Source organism: Phocoena sinus, chromosome 2 (assembly GCF_008692025.1).
Source record: "Phocoena sinus isolate mPhoSin1 chromosome 2, mPhoSin1.pri, whole genome shotgun sequence".
Classification (NCBI taxonomy): domain Eukaryota; kingdom Metazoa; phylum Chordata; class Mammalia; order Artiodactyla; family Phocoenidae; genus Phocoena; species Phocoena sinus.
In genome coordinates, this window is record NC_045764.1 from 137,545,804 (window position 1) to 137,573,472 (window position 27,669).

General features: G+C 35.1%; 1 protein-coding gene across 2 annotated transcripts in view; it reads left to right on the forward strand.

The window, feature by feature from the left end:
- The window catches only part of MNAT1 (MNAT1 component of CDK activating kinase), a 214,178-nt gene that overhangs the window by 111,442 nt on the left and 75,067 nt on the right, over positions 1 to 27,669 (forward strand). Inside the window, exons 7-8 of one of the 2 annotated variants that reach the window (XM_032621478.1) lie at positions 10,192 to 10,313; positions 23,783 to 23,986. In XM_032621478.1, the coding sequence (XP_032477369.1) occupies positions 10,192 to 10,313; positions 23,783 to 23,864 (204 nt within the window). In that variant the 3' untranslated portion in view covers positions 23,865 to 23,986. Of the gene's footprint in view, positions 1 to 10,191; positions 10,314 to 23,782; positions 23,987 to 27,669 lie in introns of those variants that run through there. The other variant, XM_032621477.1, reaches the window with a different exon arrangement.

Consider the following 27,669-nt stretch of genomic DNA (forward strand, 5'->3'; position numbering starts at 1 on the left):
AATTGTAGCAGATTGGACCTGTACGAACATCTAGTCCAACCCTCCAGTTTGCCCCTACTCCCTCACTGTTGTTGATGAATATGAATCTTAGAGAAATAAAATCACCTCAGTTCATTTTAGTTTAGAGGCAGTATTAGCATAAGTATATAGTTACTTCTTACCATGCAGGGTCTTGTCCCTCATTTGTCTTACGCTGTTTACTGTAAATTTTGAAAGAGATTAGAGAAAGCCATTTCTATGGGGGAAAATGAATTGTACTTACCATGAAATTATGTGCTACCAGGAAGTTGTTACCGTGCAGCTGTTGCAGTGATGACAGGCTCATGTCACCCTAGAATGACCAGAGCAGCATAGTATAAAAATTGCTCTGCTTGCTCCTAAAATAAATTGAAAACAACCGAATTACCAAAAGAAATTACCCAGAATCAGTAGCTTGACGGCAGTGCCATGTGTATTTTTTAAGTATTCTCTATTCCATAAAAAACTGTGTGAGTACGCACACAAATACAATTTAAAAAATATGTCCACATCCACATACAGATGCATACATGTGCACAAATAGAAAGCACATGTACATATGTGCACACACATATTTAAATTATTAGGACATTTACCGACATAGAAACAGTATTTCAAAAATCATTAATTGATTTTCTGAAAGGTCTCCTGTAGATGTTTTCCCTGGAAATAATCAGAATTGTACTGGTTTAGTGCTCTGAGACCAGTGAAATATTCTGGTTTCTAATTCCCTTTAGCAATGTGATACTTTCTATAGGATTTGATAATTTTAACATGTGAGAGGATCCAGTTTTTTAAGAACAGTCACCACTATCATTGTTTTGTTGTTTGTTTGTTTTATTTTGCATTTAGATGATTCAACAAAATAAAAGTAAAAGGAACAATCTCATTGAAAAGTGATCTACTAGAATATAAGCTTGTTGGTGGCAGGGGCTTGTATCTGTTTTGTTCACTGCTGTACTTTTTAGTTTTTGGCTATAGTTAGTGTTCAATATTTGTCTTTTGAATGGTTGTTGATTACAGCAGAATAACCACAATGTTTTGTTGTCTGAAATTTTGTTGAAGTTCTTAAGTGACTAGAAAGCACATTTCCAGGCTAGGGAAAAAAAACATCTACAGACTTTCTCTAATGAATAAGAAACAGTATTAAAGTGTGGAGAATCTGGAGATGTATTCCTTACTTACTCTCATAGTACATGTGATTACAAAATTCCAATTGTTTACATATAGTAAGAGCATTGTGAAATTTATAGAATTTGGAAACCTGACTCTCCATCTTACTGTTTTTCTAATGTTTTTACTACTACACCAGATGACTGTTCACATGCCCCTTTGTATTGTTCATTCATTCTACAAAATACCGAGCAGCTCTTTGGTGTCAGGTACTGTGCTGTGAGGCATGGCAGTGAACAACAGGGCCTTGCAGTCTAATGGGGGAGACAGATGTTAACAGATATTTATACACAGAGTTTACCAAACTTACAGAGTTTATTAGCAAATATAAAAATTAAGAGAGTTCTGAATCTTAAAATTTTGTTAAAGGATTTTCAGAATCATTTAACCCATCACTCTGAATTGCTAGTACTTTATGAATCACAACCTGTTCTGTGGTACTTATCAAAATCATATACTGATTGATTTGGAAGGGTATTTTCATTATTGCTTATTTCAACAACCTGTATATTAATGATTACTAATTAACTTTTCTGTTGCTGTTAAAGTAAGAGTTGTTTTCAGAGTTAACTTTATCTCTTGTCAAATGGCTTCCAGAAACCTAGATCATATAATTTTTAATTTGGAATTAAATCCTGCATTTTAGAGTTAGCACAAAAGATAGTTTGTGCTTTTCCTTTACTTGAGGGACACGAATAACGATAATACTTGTGGTGTACTATAGATTATCTAACAGATATATCTCAGTAAATTGTAAACTTTTTATAGTAGACTTGAAGCTTGCTGAGTAAGACAAGTTAAAGATATATTTCAAATTATTGCTTAAAATTACAGCCATGGGCTTCCCTGGTGGTGCAGTGGTTAAGACTCTGCCTGCCAATGCAGGGGACACGGGTTCAAGCCCTGATCCAGGAAGATCCCACATGCCACGGAGCAACTAAGCCCGTGCGCCACAACTACTGAGCCTGTGCTCTAGAGCCGACAAGCCACAACTACTGAACCCATGTGCCACAGCTACTGAAGCCTGTGCGCCTAGAGCCCGTGCTCCACAACGAGAGAAGCCACCACAATGAGAAGCCTGTGCACCTCAACAAAGAGTAGCCCTGCTCGCTGCAACTAGAGAAAGCCCACGCACAGCAACGAAGACCCAACACAGCCAAAAATAAATAAGTTAAAAAAAAATTACAGCCATGTATAATTACCTTTGTTAGCATTTTTCTTCAAATGTTTTTATGTTTTTCTGTATGGAAATGAGCTGAATTTTGGAAACTCTTTCCACAAATGCTTATATTTTTGACAAGCAAATTATTGAAATATAACTTAGGGCTCTAAGGTATACCTTAGAAGAGAAACAGGGGCTCCATTTTGTTACATTCTAGGGGAGTAAAACATTAATTATACTATTGAATGTAGAGTTTGCCTGCAATTTTCCCCCTGAGTGTAGATATTATCTAAGGTTGCATGATTTGCTGTGGCTCTTCTTGCTACATTTTTACCCTCAACGCCTCATTTATTTATTATTTATATGGCAACTACAACAGAAATTGAAAGGGTGTCAGTTTTGTGTTACGGTTTTGAAAGTCAGCAAAATGTAGTTGAATTACTTAATGTGGGTGTTATTCAGGACTCATTACTAGGATCTCACTCTTTATACATTTGTCTCCCCCAAATTTTATTTTTTCTTGTGACTTTGCCCATCATTTTGTTGATGATAATAGCAAAGTTTCTCTTGGGTTTATTTTTAGCTGCTTTTACTGAATATTTCTACTTGGATATTTCATATATAGTCAGCAATGTTGATTGATTTGAACCACCATCTTAAACTCTTTATTTTGTAAACAGCTTTATTGAGGTATAGTTTACTTACTATAAAAAATTACTCATTTTAAATGTATGATTTGGTGATTTTTGTACTTCTGTGTAGTCACTTTGCATTCACACTTCTAGCCCCTAGTGATTATTAATGTACTTTCTGTGTGTAGTTTTACCTTTTCTGGACATTACTTATAAATGGAATCAAACAATATGTAGTCTTTTGCCTAAATTCATTTTTTTAGCATAAAATTTTTGAAGTTAATATGTTGTAGCATGTATCAATATTTTATTCCTTTTTGTTGCTAAATAGTATTCAGCATATAAATATTAACTGAATGAATTCATATTCATATTGTATGAATGTACTTCATTTTGCTTATCCATTCACCAGTTGATGGACATTTAGATTGTTTCCACTATTTGGCTACCATGAGTAATGCTGCTGTTCTTATAAAAGTTTTCGGTCGTGTGTTTTCATTTCTTTTGGGTAGATACCTTTGAGTGGAATTACTAAGTCATATAGTAAATTTATTTGTAAATTTAAGAAAAACTGCCAAACTAATTTCAAAGTGGTCGCATCCTTGTACACTCTCACCAGCAGCGTTTAAGGGTTGTAATTTCTCTCTACATCCTCAGTGACACTTTGGTTATGGCCGTTGTAGTGGGTGTGAAGTAGTACTTCATTGTACTTTTAATTTGCATTTTTCTAAAGGTTAATGGTGTTGAGCATCATTTCATGTGCTTATTAGTCCTATGTGTATCTTCTTTGGTGAAATGTCTATTAAAATCTTTGCCCATTTTTAAATTGGGGTTTTTGTTTTTTTTAAAGAATTATTCAGCTATAAGAGTCCTTCGTATATATTCTGGATACAGATTCTCTATAAAGCATGTAATTTGCAAGTATTTTCTCCCAGTCTGTGTTCTATCTTTTTTTTAAAAAATCTTCTTTCCTCAATATTTCTCTTTCCCAATTACCCTGTTTCTGTTAGTCTTCAGCTCTGTCTGGTTTTCACATTTTAGTATTCAACTCAGCTATTCCAGATTGCTACCAAGTCTTGCAGTTTTAATTATAATCTTTTTTTTTTCCTCTTCCTCTCAGTCACTACTCAAATCTTCAAACCTAATTACTAAAATAGCTACAAACCTGACCTACTTGATTCTAGGCTCTTCTTTCTTTAGCACTATTGTATTTTCTTGGCTATAAATGCTTAGGTATTTTCTTTTCAGACTAACAAAAATTCCATGATATATTTTTAAACTGTTTATAATGAAAAATTTCAAAAAGAGCAAAGTAGAAAAATCATACAATGAATATTCATATGCCTAATGTCTAGATTCAGTAATCTTTAATTTGCTTCATATATATGTATCTTTTTCTGAACCATTTTGAAGTAAATTTCAGTTACTGTGAAATTTTACCTTTAAATTCTTTAACCTGCATCTCCCTCTGACCTGCCCTGATGTAGGACATTCTTATATGTAACCATAATGCCATAATCACACAAAACAAAATTAATAAAAATTCTCTAATGTAATCTTATACCCAGTCCACATTCAGATTTCATCAGTTGTTCCTCAAATGTCTCATGACTGTTTTCTCCTTTCCTAAATTGTTACTGAGCTAATGACTCTTGATATATTTATTAAGCCTCTTAATTCTTTTAAAATCTAGAACAGCTCATATCTCATGCTACATTTCTTGCTTTTCTTTCTCATGCTGCTGACTTATTGAAGAGACCAAGCCAGTTGTCATATAGTATGGTTTTTAATTTTTCCCCTATGGTGTTGTTCAGTATGGTCCCTAGTATATTTTTATTATCTTTTTTATGGTTATAAAAATTATACCCATTTTGGCCAATTAGAAAATACTGCATAAAGATAAAAATATAAATCATAATCTCATCACCTAGAGATTACTACAGTTAACATTTTGCTGCTTTTATTATAGCTTTTTTCTTATGCAGATTTAAAAAATAGTTTAGATCATCCTTATTATGTACTTACTAGTTTATTAATTTCTCTTTGAACATAATTTTGAATGGCATACATGCTGTTACAATCAAACTCATGTTTACTTAATTTTCCCAATATTGCCGAACATTTATGTTCCTTTTGGTTTTTCACAGTTATAAACTGTGATGGTCAGTCTTTTGAATAAAAATTTGATTAGTATATTTCTGTTTTTTCTTATAAATTCTTACAAGTAGAATTATTGGGTTAAGCTATATGAGTACTTTAAATGTTTACTAAATTGTTTTTCATAAAGAAAGCAATTCCATTATTTGCTCTCCTATCAGCAGTGTATGAGAACATCTTTCTCCACACTCTCTTGTCATATTGGGCATCATTCTTTCATTTTATCCTTTATTTGGTAATTTGATGGAGGTTTGTTTCTACATTGTTTTGAAGGGTCTGATTTTTTACCATATGAGTTCAAATTAGTCTTGGAATATTTTCTGGCTGTAATGTAAGCTGTGCCATATTGATTCAGTCTCTTTCGGCCCCCACTTCCCCATATATCCGTTCTCTGCCCCTGTTATTTCATATAATCTCAAGACACACATACTGCTCTAGTGATATTGTTGTCTTTATTGCCTTGCTTTTGTAGACTTTGTCTGCCCTCTGAGGGCTTGCACAAGTTGCACTGTTTCAGTTTTCCACCTTTCATTGATTTTTCCTCTCTTCTGATTTTTTTATAGCCCTCTTCAATCTATACTATATCATTTGGTGCCAAGTCAAATTTAGTTCAGGTGTTGAATATCACTATTGCATCATACAGTATGACTTCTTTAATCTGAATCCTTCTTTTCCTGATAATTTAGAATAATATCACACTTACTGTTTTGTGTAGAAATATCACTTTCATTTTCATTTTGCATCCAGAAACTTTTAAACACCGTTTTGCCTCCAGTCACTTAAAAAACCCCTAACATTTTCCTCATAGGACTTCTTGTTGAGATAGCTGGTCTCTTGGTGATTTTTTAAAAAAATCTTAATTATGTCAGTGATTTGTAAGTTCTTCCTCAGCTTTAGATTTGAAAAACTTGGCATCTATCTCACACCACTTTTGGGGGGAAGAGATTGGATATTAGAAGACTAGGTTGTGTATCATTTATGAACTTTATTTTCTCATTCTCATGATAAATAGAATTACCACCGAGTAATGTTTATTTCTCTGTAAATGCTATAATAAAAAAAAATTGTCTTTTTGAACCTATGGCATTTTGACCATATCTAAATTATTAGAATTTGTATAGAAATCTAGGACTTACTTATTAATATCAGACTTTTAAATTGAGCAACTGTGATTATATTGTCTAAAAATAGGATATTGATAGGCAGTGTGGTATGGTAGAGCCCACACTGGACAGGAATTAGGAGATAAGACTCTAACTATGTGACCTTAGGAGAAATTTATACTTTAGGGGTCTTAGTTTCTTTATCCATAAAATAAGGAAGTTAGGGGAAAAGAACACAGGCTTTAGAATCTGACACCCTTGGCTTTTAATCCTCAATCCGCCATTACCTACAGTGTGACCTTGCTAAGTCACATATCTAAGCCCCTGTTCCTCATTTGTAAAGTAGGGATGATAGTATTTATTTCATAAAAATATTGTGAATAATAAAGAAATAATGTATTAAAAGCCTTTAGACCAGTGCCTGGCACTGAGTAAATAATGTTAGCTATTATTATTGTATGATCTTTTATGTACCCACAAACTTGCAGACAATACTTTGGATTTTATGACATCATAACTTTTTTTTTTTTTTGCTGTATATGGGCCTCTCACTGTTGTAGCCTCTCCTGTTGCGGAGCTCAGGCTCCGGACGCGCAGGCTCAACGGCCATGGCTCATGGGCCTGGCTGCTCAGAGGCATGTGGGATCTTCCTGGACCCAGGCACGAACCCGTGTCCCCTGCATCGGCAGGCGGACTCTCAACCACTGCGCCACCAGGGGAGCCCGACATCATAACTTTTAACTTGGGCATCATTGTTGCTATTTAGGGAATGATTACTTTTAATGTGTTCATTCCCACGCTAATGACTTAAGAGAGCCTGTCTTTTTTTTGAATGTTATCTTCCTTGGAAAATATTCCAGCTCTTGGAATTATCCATTTTGTGTCATCTTTCCTGGGTCTTGCTTTCCAATTTGTAATGTGAAAATGGAGTAATCAAAGTAATCTGCATTACTGTGTTACGGGATAACTATAATATAATAGGTGTCCTTTTAAAATTCTTACAGTTTCCTTTATCTTCTTTTTTTTTTAACCTAAAAATGTGACAGTAATACTGGACTTTTTGTATAATGTGACAGGAGAATATAGTACTTAGTAACTTATGAAGAAGACACTTTGAAACAGGGATGTCAAAATGCCACTCAGAATGTCCTGCTTAGGCAGGCCCTTTTTTAACCTGTGTAATACTCTGTATTCAGATTCATTGTTCAGAAATTGGATTACTGAGAGGTAGTACAAGATTTAGCTTGACAGTTTCAAGTTTATTTAGAAAGGCTCTGAAACATATGGAGGTTAAGGGTTAAAATAATGTTAATGGAGTTTTCCATATATCTCACTTTTATTTCATTTTTGATGTGTATTATTTCAGCCAGGTAAATGAGCAAATCAGAATATCTAAAACCATTTTAATTTTTTTAATTTTAATTTTTTTTAAAGACACATTTTTAATTTTCACCAAAAATTTTTATTATTTCAAAAAATTTTTATTTATTTTATTTTTGGCTGCGTTGGGTCTTCATTGCTACACATAGGCTTTCGCTAGTTGCGGCAAGTGGGGGCTACTCTTGAGGTGCGTGGGCTTCTCATTGTGGAGGCTTCTCTTGTTGTGGAGCACAGGCTCTAGGCGGGTGGACTTCATCTAGTTGTGGCGTGTGGGCTCAGCAGTTGTGGCTCGCAGGCTCTAGAGCACAGGTTCAGTAGTTGTGGTGCACGGGCTTAGTTGTTCTGTGGCATGTGGGATCTTCCCAGACCAGGGCTCGAACCCGTGTCCCCTGCACTGGCAGGCAGATTCCTAACCACTGTGCCACCAGGGAAGTCCTGAAACCCATTTTAAAAAGTTGTGGTAAAATATATATTACATAAATGTTACCATTTTAACTATTTTGAAGTATGTTCACAGTGTACATCCATCACCACCATCCATCTCCAGGATTTTTTTTATCTTCTTCAATTAAAACTCTGTACTCATTTAAATAGTAATGCCTCATTCCCTGCCTCCCCACACCCTCTGGCAGTCATCATTCTGCTTTCTGTCTTTATGAATTTGACTACTCTAAGAACCTCATATAATTGGAATCATACAATATTTATCCTTTTGTGACTGGCTTATTTCATTCACTTAGCATAATGTCTCCAAGATTCATCCATGTTTTAGCATGTATCAGATTTCTTTCCTTTTTTAAGACTGAATAATAGTCCATTGTGTGAATACCCTATTCACTATCCATCAATGGACACAAGGTTACTTTTACCTTTTGGCTATTGTGAGTAATGCTGCTATGAGTAGGGGTGTACAAATATCTGTTCAAGTTCCTCCTTTCACTACTTTTGGGTGTATACCCAGAAGTGGAGTTGTTGGCTTATATGGTAATTTTATATTTAATCTTTTAATCTTTTGAGGAATTGCTGTCTGTTTTCCATAGTAGCTGCACCATTTTACATTCCAATCAGCAATGGACATGAGTTCCAATTTCTCCACATCCTTGCCAACACTTGTTATTTTATGTGTTTTTTTTGTTTTGGATAATAGCCATCCTAAATAGCTGTGGGTGCTAAGTGCTACAGTTGGGCCCTCTGTATTTGTGGGTTCCACATCCATGGCTTCAAGCAGCCATGAAATTCAGTCTGGGTTTGGTTGAATTCATGGATGCAGAACCCAGGCATGAGGAATCTGGGAATAGGGAGGTCTGACTGTGCTAGTATGCCATTTTATATAAAGGACTTCTGCATCCATGATTTTGGTATCCCTGGGGCAACTTGGAACCAGACCCCTCAGGGATACTGAGGGGCAATTTTATATCCTCATGGTTTTGATTTGCCTTTCCCTAATGACTAGTGATGTTAAACATCTTTTTTGGTGCTTGTTGGCCATTTGTACATCTCTGGAGAAATGTCTGTTCAAGTCCTTTGCCTGAGTTTGCTGAAGGAGTTTTGAGGTCACAGTGTCAGAGAAGCTATTAATATGATGGTAAACTAGCTAGGATAATGCTACATGGTATTAAACTTGTTGAAGAGAAGAACCATGAGTCATATGCAAACATACATAGAACAAATGTTTTATGTATCCAACTTAGTAATTTAAGTAATGGAAACTAAGGGAGGTAACAAGAGGAATAAATTATAAACCAGAAAACATTGGAATTAATAACTGTAAGAACTAGTTTTTATTAAAAAGTTAGGACATACAGAAGCTGGTGAGAACTATACCAAGAAAATAACAGAATTAGAGTTAGAATCAGAAAACATGGACTATATAAAAAATATGGATTTTTAAAAATTAGAATTATGTGCTCAGATTACAATAAATATATAAATCTCAGTGTAATGGTGCTATGTGGCTGAGTGGTATTTTATTTTGTATATTTTCCATCAAGTATGATCTTTTTATTTTATTTATCCAGTAGTTCTTTTCAGAAAAATACATGGATATTCCATTCAACTTAATTTTTAGCATAATATTACTCATTTTGTGTGTGTGTGTGTGTGTGTAAGTAGACATCAGATACACATATTTGTTAAGTAAGTTTAATTCCATTGTAAAGACTTAAGAGAATAGATATTTATGTGGCAAAACTTTGCAGAGAATAATTTCATTAGTGTCCTTCCTTAACTAAAGCTTTCAACAAAACACAGGTTACCAAAACTGTCAAAGTTGTATAATAAAAATAGAAAAATGTGAGAATAGACTATGCTTATATGTTTCCTGAATTCTACCATTGACATTTAACAGCTATACTCTTTAAGGCTAAATTTTAATTTAATTATGGATTTAGTTTTCTTCCTTTAAATCATGTGTCACTGACTATGTGTTAATTATATAATACAGGTTTCAGTAATGTAATGAATAATGGGTAATATTTTTAATGTGAGGAATTTAGCTCATCTTTAAAATGACTGCAAATAAGTATTAATATGAAAGTAATATTAAAAAGTATTATTTTCCTAACAGGGTCAACATATTACATTACCACCCATTCAAAAGCTTGAAGAAGCTCTATATGAATATCAACCACTGCAAATAGAGACTTGTGGGCCACAAGTCCCTGAGCTTGAGATGCTAGGAAGACTTGGGTAAGTGTTCAGAAGAACTTCTCATTGAGGAACTGATGTTTAGGACTTGGTTGTTGCCATTTTTAACTGATACTTTAGCATTCTTAGATTTTGAGTTTACAGAACTTTACTCTTTTGTAAGAAATGAATGGTGCTTAATACTAAGTTAATCTGTTATTTTTCCTACGGTCCTATTAGGTCTTTTGAGACTGAGACTGGATTGTATTAGTTCCCTTTTAAGGATGTCATTGGCAGCCAGCCATACTGAAGTAGCTGTTCATTTTCGGCTCACTGTGTATTTTGTTTTAGAAATAGGGGCTTAATTTAGTCAGCAGTAAGCCAGTGAAAATAGAGTTGAACTCCTTGCCATGAAAAATGTCTGTTCTGTATAGTGAAATTATATTTATGAGAAATGAGCTACAAAATATATTTTGTCAAAGGGTATGATATAGAGCTGGCCCAGTGGCTCAAAACCTGTAATATATGAATCCATTTTGGAAATGAACTTGGGATTATGGCTTTTGTGAGTGATGGAGATGATCACATTCTGTCTTGGGGAACAAATGGGTATTTGCGTACTTATGGAAAGTATAGATATAAACTTTGTTGGATGGAGTAAATGATATCTTGATCTGGTGTCTTAATCTAAACTACTGAATGAAAACATAATCTAGATACAGTTGTTTCTTAACAAAATAAAATAGCACAAAGAGTATAATGTGGATCAGGAAACTTACACAAGCCTATTAGATAGCCTCATCCACCAGAGGGCAGACAGCAGAAGCAAGAAGAACTACAATCCTGCAGCCTGTGGAACAAAAACCACATTCACAGAAAGATAGACAAGATGAAAAGGCAGAGGGCTATGTACCAGATGAAGGAACAAGATAAAACCCCAGAAAAACAACTAAATGAAGTGGAGATAGGCAAGCTTCCAGAAAAAGAAGTCAGAATAACGATAGTGAAGATGATCAAGGACCTCAGAAAAAGAATGGAGGCAAAGTTAGAGAAGATGCAAGAAATGTTTAACAAAGACCTAGAATAATTAAAGAACAAACAAACAGAGACGAACAATACAATAACTGAAACGAAAACTACACTAGAAGGAATCAAAGCAGAATAACTGAGGCAGAAGAATGGATAAGTGACCTGGAAGACAGAATGGTAGAATTCACTGCTGCAGAACAGAATAGAGAAAAAAGAATGAAAAGAAATGAAGACAGCCTAAGAGACCTCTGGGACAACATTAAACACACCAACACTCGCATTATAGGGGTCCCAAAAGGAGAAGAGGGAGAGAAAGGACCTGAGAAAATATTTGAAGAGATTATAGCTGAAAACTTCCCTAACATGGGAAAGGAAATAGCCACCCAAGTCCAGGAAGCGCAGCGAGTCCCATACAGGATAAATCCAAGGAGAAACACGCCGAGACACACAGTAATCAAATTGGCAAAAATTAAAGACAAAGAAAAATTATTGAAAGCAGCAAGGGAAAAATGACAAATAACATACAAGGGAACTCCCATAAGGTTAACAGCTGATTTCTCAGCAGAAACTCCACAAGCCAGAAGGGAGTGGCATGATATACTTAAAGTGATGAAAGGGAAGAACCTACAACCAAGATCACTCAACCCGGCAAGGATCTCATTCAGATTCGATGGAGAAATCAAAAGCTTTACAGACAAGCAAAAGCTAAGAGAATTCAGCACCACCAAACCAACTCTACAACAAATTCTAAAGGAACTTCCCTAAGTGGGAAACACAAGAGAAAAAAAGGACCTACAAAAACAAACCCAAAACAATGAAGAAAATGGTCATAGGAGCATACATATCGATAATTACCTTAAACGTGAATGGATTAAATGCTCCAACCAAAAGACACAGCCTTGCTGAATGGATAGAAAAACAAGACCCATATATATATATGCTGTCTACAAGAGACCAACTTCAGACCTAGGGACACATACAGACTGAAAGTGAAAGGATGGAAAAAGATACTCCATGCAAATGGAAATCAAAAGAAAGCTGGAGTAGCAATACTCATATCAGATATAATAGACTTTAAAATAAAGAATGTTACAAGAGACAAGGAAGGACACTACATAATGATCAAGGGATCACTCCAGGAAGAAGATATAACAATTATAAATATATATGCACCCAACATAGGAGCACCTCAATACATAAGGCAACTGCTAACAGCTATAAAAGAGGAAATCGACAGTAACACAATAATAGTGGGAGACTTTAACACCTCACTTACACCAATGGACAGATCATCCAAAATAAAAATAAATAAGGAAACAGATGCTTTAAATGACACAATAGACCATATAGATTTAATTGATATTTATAGGACATTCTATTGAAAACCAGCAGATTACAGTTTCTTCTCAAATGCACACAGAACATTCTCCAGGAGAGATCACATCTTGGGTCACAAATCAAGCCTCAGTAAATTTGAGGAAATTGAAATCATATCAAGCATCTTTTCTGACCACAACGCTATGAGATTAGAAATGAATTACAGGGAAAAAAATGTAAGAAACACAAGCACATGGAGGCTGAACAATACATTACTAAATAAGCAACTGATCACTGAAGAAATCAAAGAGGAAATCAAAAAATACCTAGAGACAAATGACAATAAAAACATGACGATCCAAAACCTATGGGATGCAGCAAAAGCAGTTCTAAGAGGGAAGCTTATAGCTATACAAGCCTACCTCAAGAAATAAGAAAAATCTCAAACAATCTAACCTTACACCTAAAGGAACTAGAGAAAGAAGAACAACAAAACCCAAAGTTAGCAGAAGGAAAGAAATCATAAAGATCAGAGCACAAGTAAATGAAATAGAAACAAACAATAGCAATGATCAATAAAACTAAAAGCTTGTTCTTTGAGAAGATAAACAAAATTGATAAACTATTAGCCAGACTCATCAAGAAAAAGGGGGAGAGGACTCAATTCAATAAAATTAGAAATGAAAAAGGAGAAGTTACAACAGACACCACAGAAATACAAAGCATCCTAAGAGACTACTACAAGGAACTCTATGCCAACAAAATGGACAACCTGGAAGAAATGGACAAATTCTTAGAAAGGAGTAACCATCCAAGACTGAGCTAGGAGGAAATAGAAAATATGAACAGACCAGTCACAAGTAATGAAATTGAAAGTGATAAAAAATCTTCCAACAAACAAAAGTCCAGGACCAGATGGCTTCAAAGGTGAATTCTATCAAACATTTAGAGAAGAGCTAACACCTGTCCTTCTCAAACTCTTCCAAAAATTGCAGAGGAAGGAATACTCCCAAACTCATTCTAAGAGGCCACCGTCACCGTGATACCAAAACCAGACAAAGATACTACAAAAAAAGAAAATTACAAACCAGTATCACTGATGAATATAGATGCAACAATCCTCAACAAAATACTAGCAAACAGAATCCAACAACACATTAAAAGGATCATACATCATGATCAAGTGGGAATTTTCCCAGGGATGCAAAGATTCTTCAATATACGCAAATCAGTCAATGTGATATGCCATATTAACAAATTGAAGAGTAAAAACCATATGATCATCTCAATAGATGCAGGAAAAGCTTTTGACAAAATTCAACACCCATTTATGATAAAAACTCTTCAGAAATTGGGCATATAGGGAACCTACCTCAACATAATAAAGACCATATACAACAAACCCACAGCCAGCATCATTCTCAATGGTGAAAAACTGAAAGCATTTCCTCTAAGATCAGGAACGAGACAAGGATGTCCACTCTCACCACTGTTATTCAACATAGTTTTGGAAGTCCTAGCCACATCAATCAGAGGAAAAAGAAATAAAAGGAATACAAATTGGAAAAGAAGTAAAACTGTCACTGTTTGCAGATGACATGACACTATACATAGGGAATCCTAAAGATGCCACCAGAAAACTACTAGAGCTAATCAATGAATTTGGTAAAGTTGCAGGATACAAAATTAATGCACAGAACTCTCTTGCATTCCTCTACACTAATAATGAAAGTCTGAAAGAGAAATTAAGGAAACACTCCCATTTACCATTGCAACAAATAGAATAGAATACCTAGGAATAAACCTACCTAGGGAGACAAAAGACCTGTATGCAGAAAACTATAAGACACTGCTGAAAGAAATTAAAGATGATACCAACAGATGGAGAGATATACCATGTTCTTGGATTGGAAGAATCAATATTGTGAAAATGACTATACTACCCAAAGCAATCTACAGATTCAGTGCAATTCCTATCAAATTACCCATGGCATTTTTTATGGAAATAGAACAAAAAAATCTTAACATTCATATGGAGACACAAAAGACCCCGAATAGCTAAAGCAGTCTTGAGGGAAAAAAATGGAACTGGAGGAATCAGACTCCCTGACTTCAGACTATACTACAAAGCTACAGTAATCAAGACAATATGGTACTGGCACAAAAACAGAAATATAGATCAATGGAACAAGATAGAAAGCCCAGAGATAAACCTGTGCACCGATGGTCGACTAATCTATGACAAGGGAGGCAAGGATATACAATGGAGAAAAGACAGTCTCTTCAATAAGTGGCGCTGGGAAAACTGGACAGCTACATGTAGAAGATTGAAATTAGAACACTCCCTAATACCATACACAAAAATAAACTCAAAATGGATTAGAGACCTAAATGTAAGACCGGACACTATAAAACTCTTAGAGGAAAACATAGGAAGAACACTCTTTGACATAAATCACAGCAAGATCTTTTTTGATCCATCTCTTAGAGTAATGGAAATAAAAACAGAAATAAACAAATGGGACCTAATGAAATTTAAAAGCTTTTGCACAGCAAAGGAAACCATAAACGAGACGAAAAGACAACCCTCAGAATGGGAGAAAATATTTGCAAACGAATCAACAGACAAAGGATTAATCTCCAAAATATATAAACAGCTCATGCAGCTCAATATTAAAAAAACAAACAACCCAATCCAAAAATGGGCAGAAGACGTAAATAGACATTTCTCCAAAGAAGACATACAGATCGCCAAGAAGCACATGAATAGCTGCTCAACATCACTAATTGTTAGAGAAATGCAAATCAAAACAAAATTAGGTATCACCTCACACCAGTTAGAATGGGCATCATCAGAAAATCTACAAACAACAAATGCTGGAGAGGGTGTGGAGAAAGGGAACCCTCTTGCACTGTTGGTGTGAATGTAAATTGTTCTCCACTATGGAGAGCAGTATGGAGGTTCCTTAAAAAACTAAAAATAGAATTACCTTATGATCCAGCAATCCCACTGCTGCGCATGTATCTAGAGAAAACCATAATTCAAGAAGACACATGCACCCCAATGTTCATTGCAGCACTATTTACATTAGCTAGGTTATGGAGGCAACATCGACAGACGAATGGATAAAGAAGTTGTGGTACATATATACTATGGACTATTACTCAGCCATAAAAAGGACTGAAATTGAGTCATTGTTGAGCCGTTGATGGATCTAGAGACTGTCATATGGAGTGAAGTAAGTCAGAAAGAGAAAAACAAATATCGTATATTAACACATGTATGTGGAACCTAGAAAAATGGTACAGATGAACCGGTTTGCAGGGCAGAAGTTGAGACAGAGACGTAGAAAACAAACGTATGCACAGCAAGGGGGAAAGCCGTGGTGGGGTGGGATGATGGTGTGCTGAATTGGGCGATTGGGGTTGACATGTGTATGAAATTGATGACTAAGAAGAACCTGCTGTATAAAAAAATGAATAAAATTAAATTAAAAATTTTTTTAAAAAAGACTAAGAAAAATACAATGTGAAAAGAAAGTAATGGATATAGTGAAACCAAGTAATAAAAAAGTAATTTAAAAAAAGGCCTCAACAGCCAAAATAAGGTAGGTGAAACAGATAATAAATGCTACAGGCATCTTCAAAACCCAAACTGCAATCTTGAACATAAAGTGTAGTATTTTACATATGAGTGTGGAGGCTCCAGGTTCAAATTACTGTGAAAATTATAGATAATTCACTTATCTGCTCTTTGGTAGATCTTAAGATTTTCTTTAGTTTTGTATTCTCTTAAAAGTCCTGCAGCCTCTAAACATGAAGCCGTGGGGAAGTGAAAAAAAACCTAAAATCCCTTTTGAGTTTTAGATAACAAATTTATCACATAATTGGCCTGGATGTTAAAATTGAAGCTTGAAAAGACAGACAATATTGGGTTTTATGTAAAAAGTTATAAGTGATATAGACATTGATTTCTTATTTCTTACTGGGTTAGCAGGGGCCAGAATTCTGTATCTTTCAAATACATTTTCTTACAATCTTTACTTTTAATATTAGTGAGGACAGAGTGTTGAAAGTACTCCTCTGTTACAGTTGGTTTTTCTAATAATTTTGTCATTAAAATTACATTTGAGGGCTTCCCTGGTGGCACAGTGGTTAAGAATCCACCTGCCAATGCAGGGAACACGGGTTCGAGCCCTGATCCGGGAAGATCCCACGGAGCAACTAAGTCTGTGCACCACAACTACTGAGTTTGTGCTCTAGAGCCTGCGAGCCACAACTACTGAAGCCCGTGCGCCCAGAGCCCATGCTGCTCCACAGCAAGAGAAGCCACCACAGTGAAAGCCCGTGCACTGCAGTGAAGAGTAGCCCCCGCTTGCCACAACTAGAGAAAGCCCACGCACAGCAACGAAGATCCAGCACAGCCAAAAATAAAGAAATAAAATAAATAAATTTGTTTAAAAAATTACATTTGAAAGGTTATGGAAATGGCCATGAATAATAAGAACACAAAAATAAACTGTACAACTGTTAGTACAAAGGATAGGAAGAGGGAAAAACTTGGCTGTTGTACTGTTCCTACATATGCATGAAGAGGTATAATAGTATTTGGAGATATTTAGTATAAATCCTAGAGCAACAACTAAAAATGTAAAACAAAGAGGGACAGACAGTAAGCAAGTAACAGAGTAAATAATGAGATCCTTAAAAATACTCCATTAGTGAAAAGGAGGGCAGGAAAAGGGAGGCAAAAAATGAAGAAATGGTATAATTAGGAAAGAAATTGCATGGTGGTAGATTTAATGTTAACTATATCAGTAATTACATTGTTCTAAACAAGCACTATCCAATAAAGCTTTCTGAAATGGGAATTCTGTGTCTGTGCTGTTCAGTATAGTAGCCACCAGTTGCATGCTTCTCCTGAGCATTTGAATATGCCTAGTATAACTGAAGAATTGTATATTAAATTTTATTCAGTTTAATTTAAATAACCACATATGGTTAGTGGCTACCATGTTTGATAGAACAGGTCTAAATACTCCAAATAGTAGGCAGAAATTGCCAGATTGGATTAAAAAAGCAAGATTTTACTGTATATTTTCTCTAATAACGTGACATTATATATGAAGATATAGTTTCTCTGAGCTTTAAAAGTTTCTCTGAAATCTTGGGACTATAATTTGTTTTTATTTTGTAAATAACTCAGCCAGTATCTCTTCACAGATTTCTTCTGCCCCATTTTCTCTATGTTTTCATTCTGAGACTCTGATTTCACATAGGTAAGACCTTCTGATGTTGTTTTACAGTTCTTTGATGCTCTATTTTGTGTTTTTCAATCTTTTCTTGAGTTTTGTGTTTCATAAGTTTGGATAATTCTTCTTGTCCTTTCCTTACAGTTCACTTATTCTTCTTCTATGTCCCTTTTGCTGATAAGCTCATCAAAGGAACTCTTTCTGGTATTGCAGTTGCCATTTCTAGCATTTCCATTTCACTCCTTTTTGTAATTTCCATCTTTTTGTTGAAATTCCCTGTCAGTTTTCACATATTATCCACTTTTTCCACTAGATCCTTCAGATTAGTAACCATGTTATTTTCAGGTGCCTCTTTGATTGTTCTAACATCTCTGGGTCTGATTCTGCTGACTATTTTATACCTTAATAGTAGATTTGTTTTTCCTGCTTTCTTGTGTTTATTGTAATTTTCTTTGAATATTGTACAACAGAACAGTAGAGACTGAGATAAATAATATTTATGGCCAGCAATATTTATGTCCCTTTTTCTGTTAGGCCATTAGTGTAAGGAGTTGAGTATCAAGTCTGTAGTTTGATCTCAGTTTGGTTGTTGTTGCTCTATCACAGGCTTCAGATTCTTCCAGCCAGGACCTGTTGCCACTTTGTACCTAGTATGAGGCCTGGAGTGCTGGAGGGTTTTTCTTAGTCTTCTTGCTCCACCCTCAGCTTTCAGCAGACTCTGCAAGCTTGAGCCAGAAAGGGGTTCTCTCTCTCAGTGTCCCTCCTCAGCGATAGATTCCTCTTGCTTTTTGCTTGGAATGAGTCTTGTGGTAGGAGCAAGGGGGTTTCTTAGTTCTACTGTTCTGATTTTTGTTTCAGGAGGTCTGTGTGCCAGAGCCTCAGAGTGGTGCTTTCTCAGTGTACCTTTCTCTTCCCCAGAGGCAAACAACTTCTGTCTCCTATTTCAGGATGCAGTTGAGTTTGCTATCCTCTCCCAACCCCACAGGTGAGCTCTGCCTTGTGATGGTGGGGATGGGAAGTCTTGGGTATAAGACAGTTTCCTGCCCTTCTTTCAACCTCTGCTTCTCATCATTATGTTAGTTTAGGTAAGAGTGGGTTTCCTGCCTTTCCTCAGTGATTGAAGGCTTTATTCTGTGTCAGTACAGGGTTGGGGAGGGTGGCAGTAGGTTTTTTACTCCTCCTCTAGTGGCACCCAACCTTTGCCCTACCCCAGCAGCTGAGTCTTGGCTGTTTTTTTAATAGTTCATTTCCTCGTGCATGTTCAATTTTTGCTGATTTTTACTTGGTCTACTCAATGGAATATCCTCCTCATCTTCCTCTTTTAATCTTCTGTGGTGGTGCTGCTGCTGTATATTTGTATGTTAATATTTAGCTAACCCTGTTAGAAGTCTCTGTAAAATAGAGTAGCTTGATTGACTGTTTTCTTTTTTTCTTGTTCTGAGTAAAATTTTAAAATTGAATAAGCTTTGGCAACACTTTTGATTGTTTGGAGCCCTTTTTGTTTTACTTCTGTCTTTACTATTGTGGTTTGAATTTTAAAATGTAGGGTAGGGCTTCCCTGGTGGCACAGTGGTTAAGAATCGGCCTGCCAGTACAGGAGACATGGGTTTGAGCCCTGGTCCGGAAGGTCCCACATGCCGCGGAATAACTTAAGTCCATGTGCCACAGCTACTGAGCCTGTGCTCTAGAGCCCGCAAGCCACAACTACTGAGCCTGTGTGCCACAGCTACTGAGCCCGCGAGCCACAACTACCGAAGCCCATGCACCTAGAGCCCGTGCTCCGCAACGAGAAGCCACTGCAATGAGAAGCCTGCGCACTGCAACGAAGAGTAGCCCCTGCTCGCCACAACGAGAGAAGGCCCACACACAGCAATAAAGACCCAATGCAGCCAAAAATAAATAAATAAGTAAATAAGTAAGTAAATTTATAAAAAAACAATGTAGGGTAAGCACAATTTACATAAGGTATAACTATAGTGTTTGTACTTTTCCCAAGTTTTTCATATCTAAAATCTTATTTGATCCTAAATAAAGGATGCTGGATCATGGTTTTATTTTGTTTTGTTTTAGTGGTTGGGGGGCTTTCATTAATTATTGACTATTTAAAATATAGTTAGTTCCAGAATTCTAGAAGTATACTTTTGTCTCTCTCAACAAAGACTGTACAATATATTCTGTATCTACAACATTTAAGAAGACAAATTGTTCTGATTATGAGTTTGTATGTATTTCAAGCAATGGACCTTGATTATAAGTTTCTTTTAGCTTCTGTGGCTAAGTAGGGGAAGAATTTCTAGGTCATCCATAGTGATGTCAGAATTGCTAAAGAAACATTGACATTTTTTTTTTTTTTTTAAACATCTTTATTGGGGTATAATTGCTTTACAATGGTGTGTTAGTTTCTGCTTTATAACAAAGTGAATCAGCTATACATATACATATGTTCCCATATGTCTTCCCTCTTGCGTCTCCCTCCCTCCCACTCTCCCCATCCCACCATTCCAGGCTGTCATAAAGCACCGAGCTAATATCCCTGTGCCTTGCGGCTGCTTCCCCCCAGCTATCTACCTTACTACGTTTGTTAGTGTGTATATGTCCATGACTCTCTCTCGCCCTGCATTGACATCTTCTTGATGTAGAAGTATCTACCAAAATAGAATGTGTCTCACACCTTCCTTCTCATCAGCCTTGTATCTTAAGAAAGGGGTTGAATTCTTTTTTTAAAATAATATTTTATTTATTTTGTTGCCTGGGTCATAGTTGCGGTAGGTGGGCTCCCCAGCTGTGGCATGTGAACTCCTAGTTGCGGTGTGCATGTGGGATCCAGTTCCCTGACCAGGGATTGAACCTGGGCCCCCTGCATTGGGAGTGCAGAGTCTTAACCACTGTGCCATAAGGGAAGTTCCGTAAGGGATTGAATTCTACACAGACAGTTTCTTTTTGGGAGCCAGGATGAATTAGCTCAGGTGGTGTCTTTGGTGACATGTTATGACTTCATACTTAAACATTTGCCAAAATAAATCCTAAGTAGATTTCTTACTTTACTAGTTCATTTTCTTTTCTGGAATTATTATTTGAAGCTATATTGCTTTCTTCCCTTTTAGAAATTATTTTAGATTTAAAAATGTATTTTTACATAATCTAATTTTCAGAAACATTTAGAAAGAAACTGAAGAAGTTACTCTGTGAAGTGACTTTTCAAAGAATAATTTGGTATCTACAAAGGTGCTACTCTTAAGGTACAGGAATATAAACTTTAGTTGACTTAAGGTATAGTAGTTACACATCTGTTCTAAGGGTTGTCCAAATTTTTGTTAGAAGATTACATCTAATAAGCCCCAGTTAATCTTTTTAATGGGCTCTCCCCCTTCCCATAAAACTCTAGCTTCTACTCCTCTCTCTTTTCTTTTCCTGTTACAACAAATTTTCCATTTTGTGTTATTTTATCCTACAGAGGAAACAAGTTCAGTTTCTCCAGAGGCAAATAGAGAATACATTACCTTATTTCCATTTTCTTATATTTGCTTTGAAATCTGTATGAAATGAAGAAGTTAAGAATACTACACTTTGTAGCTTCACTTTAGTTGGTGCAAAACTATGAATGCAGGCACTTTCAAAATAATTTTAATTATATATTTTGGGGAGTATGTGGCATAAGGTCTTAGGAGGCACTGTGTCTCCAAAGAACTACTTTTTTGTCCTCATGTATAACTTAGATAAAGGACAAAATCAGAAGTACATTGCCATGAGATTTTAGGTGATTTTTACTGGAATCTTTTCTAAAGTTAGTTAAACTTTAGAAGTAGATGAAGAATAAATGAGAATTTCTCATTCAGGAGGGTATTATGAATATATAATTATAGTTCAAATTGCACTGGCAGTACTTTTCTGGTTTGCTCTAGGAAATACGTAAACATGTTTTATTAACTCTGTGCCAGTGGGAGCAAGCATTGGGAAAACTTAACTGCTAATTGAAATTCCCCAGACTGCAGCTTTAGTGGTTAGTTTAGTAAAGTCTCATTGATTGGCACTGTGAGAGTGTCTTTTTAATAACCAACTGGCTTTCTAGTTAATATTTTACTACTTCCCACCCAAAGAAAAGTATTTCCCTTAACTAATATAATTTACAAGGATTATCAATTTTATTCATCAATTTCAAATTATTTAGTCAAATATCACTACTGTTTTAAAAATATGTGATTTATTTAATATGAACTTTTCATTCATGACCCTATTCCAGAAATAAGGAACAACTGTTATAAGCTATAATCTTTAAGATGTATATTTTTCACTTTTACTTATTTGTGAATTTAAATGAAACCATTTGCTACCAAATTTCTGTAGAATAAAATTTTAATCTTCATTTCTGTAGAACATTTTTGTATGTTTCTTTGTGGTGGAGTGTCGTAGCCAAGTGCACACATTCATTTCTGTCTCTCCTGTTAACATAACTGATGTAAGTCCTGTGCTATCAACTATGAGAGCTTTAAAAAATAGACTTAAACTGTGATAGTTTACTATCTAGAGTCCTTCCTAACCAGTTGATAAGATTATTTAGCTATTATTATGAAATCACTTGTGAAAAAAATTGTGGTTGTAATAATAGTAGAACCTGATGATAGTAAGAAGGTTTCTTATTTGATCTTCATCAGCACCTATCAATTTTGTTTTCTTGTGTGGCTGTAGACTACACTGATAAAAATCAAATTGCTGAACAGAAGTAACTGACCTGTTACGAATCCATTACTGTTATTGGCAAAACAATTAAAATGTTCATTCTTGAGGGAATAGGATAAGATATAGTTCCCCTAAAATAGAAGATCCACCTTCACAGTAACCCTGGAGATTCTTTCCCTCCCTCCCTTCCTTCCTTCCATTAGTTTTAGGTGTACAGCAAAGTGATTCAGTTATATATTTTTCAGATTATTTTCCGTTATAGGTTATTATAAGATATCAAATATAATTCCCTGTGCTGTAGAGTAAATCCTTGTTGCTTATCCATTTTATGTGTAGTAGTTTGTGCCTGTTAATCCCATATTCCTAATTTATCCTTCCCCCCCTCTTTCCCCTTTGGTAACCATAAGTATGTTTTCTATGTCTGTGAGTCTGTTTCTGTTTTGTCTGTAGATTCATTTGTATTATTTTTTAGATTACATGTATAAGTAATATCATATAATATTTGTCTTTGTCTGACTTATTTCACCTTAGCATGATATTCTCTAGGTCCATCCATGTTGCTGCAAATGGCAATATTTCATTCTTTTTTATGGCTGAGTAATATTCCATTGTGTGTGTGGATAGATCCTTAGGAGTGGGACTGCTGGATCATATGGTAGCTCTATTTTTAATTTTTTTATGGAACCTCCATATTATTTTCCATGGTGGCTGCACCAACTTACATTCCAACCAACAGTGTAGGAGGGTTCCCTTTTCTCCACACCCTCTCCAGCATTTATTATTTGTAGACTTTTCTGATGATAGTCATTCTGGCCTGTGTGAGGTGATACCTCATTGTGGTTTTGATTTGCATTTCTCTAATAATTAGCAATGTTGAGCATCTTTTCATGTGACTGTTGGCCATCTGTATGTCTTTGGAGAAATGTCTCTTTAGGTCTTCTGTCTGTTTTTTGATTAGGTTGTTTGTTTTTCTGATAATGAGTTGTGTGAGCTGTTTGTATATTTTGGATATTAACCCCTTGTTAGTTGCATCATTTGCAAATATTTTCTCCCATTCTGTAGGTTGTCTTTTGTTTTGTTTATGGTTCCCTTTACTGTGCAAAAGCTTTTAAGTTTGATTACATCCCATTTGTTTATTTTTGCTTATTTCTTTTGCTTTGGGAGACTGATCTAAGAAAATACTGCTATGATTTGTGTCAATAATGTTTTGTCTATGTTCTCTTCTAGGATTTTTATGGTGTCATGTCTTACATTTAGGTCTTTAAACCATTTTGAGTTTATTTTTGTATATAGTTTGAGGGAGTGTTATAATCTCATTGATTTACATTTAGCTGTCTAGGTTTCCCAACACCACTCACTTAAGAGACTGTCTTTTCTCCATTGTATATTCTTGACATTTTTGTTGCAGATTAATTGGCCATAGGTGTGTGGGTTTATTTCTGGGCCCTCTATTCTGTTCCATTGATCTATATGTCTGGTTTTGTGTCAATACCATGCTGTTTTGATTACTGTAGCTTTGTAGTATTTTCTGAAGTCTGGAAGGTTTATACCAACCCTGGAGATACTTTTCGTGATCATTCTTTTGCTCTTAAAAATTGATAAATTGGACCTTTATATGTCAAGAATTTGAGATGAGGTATGAAACATATTCTAAAAAATTTTTTGTTATAACACTCTCTTAGTCTCCCTCCTTAAGTCTTCCTCACTTTTGCCAGAGAAAACTTTCTAATGTATCAATCTGGGCATGTCTCTCTATTATTAATATTCTTCAGTAGCTCATCATTATCTACATAATCTGTCCCCTATCTACCTTTGTAGCCATATGTCCTGGTCCTCTCATACTTGGTGTTTCTTAAGAACCTCATGGTGTCTCACAAATTTTTGTGCCATTGCATGTGCTGTTCCATATCCTTAGGAGGCACCTTTACAATTGTGGCACAGTCCCCTCAGTGATTTCTTTCCCTCTTTTCCTCCCTATGCATGAATTGTCTGTTTATGCCCCTTATTCCCTTTCTATTGGAGTAGCATTTTTCCTTATTTATATGTCAGCCATATAGTAACACTATTAACGTTTGATACCTTATGTTTTTCTTTTTTGACTTTTTATGGCCCTGATTGACTTTGTGCCTATTTTTGTTTTAACTGAAATGTAGTTGATTTACAATATTTTATTAGTTTCAGGTTACAGCATACTGATTCAGTATTTTTATAAACTATATTCCCTTTAAGGTTATTACAACATAATGGCTATGTTTCCCTTTGCTGTACAGTATATCCTTGTTCCTTTTCTATTTTATACATAGTAGCTTGCATCTCTTAATCCCATACCCCTATCTTGCCCCTCCCTCTTCCCTCTCCCTGTTCGTAACCACTAGTTTGTTTTCTATATCTGTGAGTCTGTTTCTGTTTTGTTATGTACATTCATTTGTTTTATTTTTTAGATTCCAAAGCTCTGTTAATGACAGCTTTTGTCTTTCTCTGTCTGACTTATTTCACTAAGCATAATACTCTCTAGGTTCATCCACGTTGTTGCAAATGGCAGGATTTCATTCTTTTTTATGGTTGAGTAACATTCCAGTGTGTGTGTGTGTGTGTGTGTGTGTGTATAAACACACCACATCTTTATCCATCTGTTGATGGACACTTGGGTTGCTTTATGTGAAGTAGGTTTAATCTTTGAGCAGTAAAATATATTAATGATGTCCAGCTAATTTTCCATTGCTCTTCTACTTAAGAAGTCCTAAACCAGCACAAAACTTTATATATATTTATTTATATTCTAATTTTTAGGTAGCTTTGATATTTACATGTTATCACTTAATCCATCTGGAATTTATTTATTTGTAAGGAGCTATAAAAGAATCTTTACCCTGTTTTTTTCAACTAGTAAATCAGTTGGCCCAGAATAATTTATTCAGTAGTCCTTCTTTTTTCCATTCATGTTTTAGATTAACATACTAGGGCTTTGGTCCGCTGGCCTTTCTTTTCCAATAATCTGTGTTTCCGTTTTTTAACCATATCACATTATTATTCATTTAAATTCATGATATGTTTTAGTATTAAGTTGTATATTTATTTTCTATCGCTGTGTATCAAATTACCACAGATTTAAGTGGCTTAAAACAACATCCATTTTATCTCATTTATTATCAGTGTCTGTGGATTATGAGTCTGGGCATGGGTTACTTGGATCGTATACTCAGATTGCATGTGGCTGTGATCAAAGTGTCAGCAGGTGCTGTGGGTCCATGTAAGCAAGGTCTGGGGGGCTGTCTTTCAAGCTCATTCATATTATTGGTAGAATTAGGTTTCTTGCCAGTGTAGAACTCACAGTGGCTTCCATCTTCTTCAGTGCTAACAGGAGAAAATCTCTTCCTTTTTTAAGGGGTCCTACTTGTTTAAGTTTGGCCCACTTAGATAATTTCCCTTTTTATTAACTTATAATCAACCAATTTGAGATCTTAATTACGTTTGCAAAATCCCTCTTGTGATACAATATAATCTAAGCATTGAAATCCATCATATCCATGGGGACAAAATCATGCAGGGCTGCACACAAGGGGGTGGGAATCTTGGGGGCCATCCCAGAATTCTGCCTACCAGAGTGGGGCAAGTCTTCCTTTGCTACTTATCTTTTTCAAAGTGTTCTTAGCATTTTTATGCATATGTTCTTCCAAGTAAACTTTGTTGGCCAAAGCAACAAAGCACCCTACAGTTCTTTCAAGTTTTCTGTACGTTTGAAAATTTTCATTATAGAATATTATGAAACAAGTAATCAAACAAAGCAAACCAAAACACCTTAACAACTAAGACACGGCCATCCCTATTACCCGCTAGATACAACCAAACACCCCTTTTTTGGGTATTTTATTTGGAATTCCTTTAAACTTATAAACTGATATGGAAAGAGTGGACTTTTAAAATTTATTAAGTTTTCATATATCTGACACATTTCTTGGAAATTAATTTTTGTTACATCGTACTTATGATGCTGTTATAAAATTGTTTTCATTATGCTTTCTTACTGGTTCTTGGTTAAATATATTTTCATTTTGTATATAGCTGTTTTACTGATAATTTTGTTTTTTAAGGTGACTATCTGGGGTTTTATCTGGAAGCCAGTCACCTGAAAAAACAATTTTTTTCTTTTAAATGCTCTGTCTCTGATTTCAGTTTCATATTTTATTGCATTTGGCTAGAACTTCTTAACTTGGTGTTATACAGTTTTGATAATTGCAGTTTCTTGTGTCTCATTTTTTTGTTGTTGTTGTTGAATCCTTCAAGTGTTTCATCATTAAGTATCATGTTGGTTGATTAAGTGATTTTTCTTTTATGTTGAAGTATTTTTTTAAAATCGTGTTGTAGAATTTCTATTTTTTGGTCAAAGTCTTTACCTATTGACTTATACATGGATTGTCTAAGAATGGAGAAAAGGTGTTTGTTTTGTTTTATGTTTGTTTTGAATCCTGTACACTTAAGTTTATACATTAGTTTTGGAAAAATTCTCAGGGGCACCAGAAAATCAAAGAATACAGAGAAGTACAAAACTCACAAAAATTGCAATATGTATATGTATATAATATATGATATATACTTTGTTGTAATTATGAAAGTATTACTAAATTAACTTTTTTTATAGCTATGACAGCAAAATGTCTTTAGTATCTGTTTTTGCTGGCATTTGAATTAGAAAGAAATCAACTCACATCTATCATGAATCTTTTGCTTAATCTTCTAGTCTGGCACTAGTCTGGTAAGTTTTAAATCTTTTTTTACAGTCATGGAAAAAAATATGTTTCTGCTTGAAGCAGTTGTCAAACAAGCTTCTTTCATCGACTGTCAGACACAGGGCAGCTGAATGAGGCTGTTTAGTCTAGAGTAAATGCTCACGAGATTACAGGGTCACTGAGGAAATGTAATTATGCAGTTGATTCCAGAATAGTCGTTTGTAGTAAGGACTTTAAAAGTATTCAATCATAGTATTAATTTAAAAATATGTATACTCCAAAATTAATCTCAGAAAATCAGCACTAAATAAACTAAATTATTTAGTTTAGTAATAAAATTATAACTATAAATTATGACAATGAAATATAGTTTTAATTCAGATTTCTGCAGGACCCTAAAAAAGGAAGTTCCGTTTA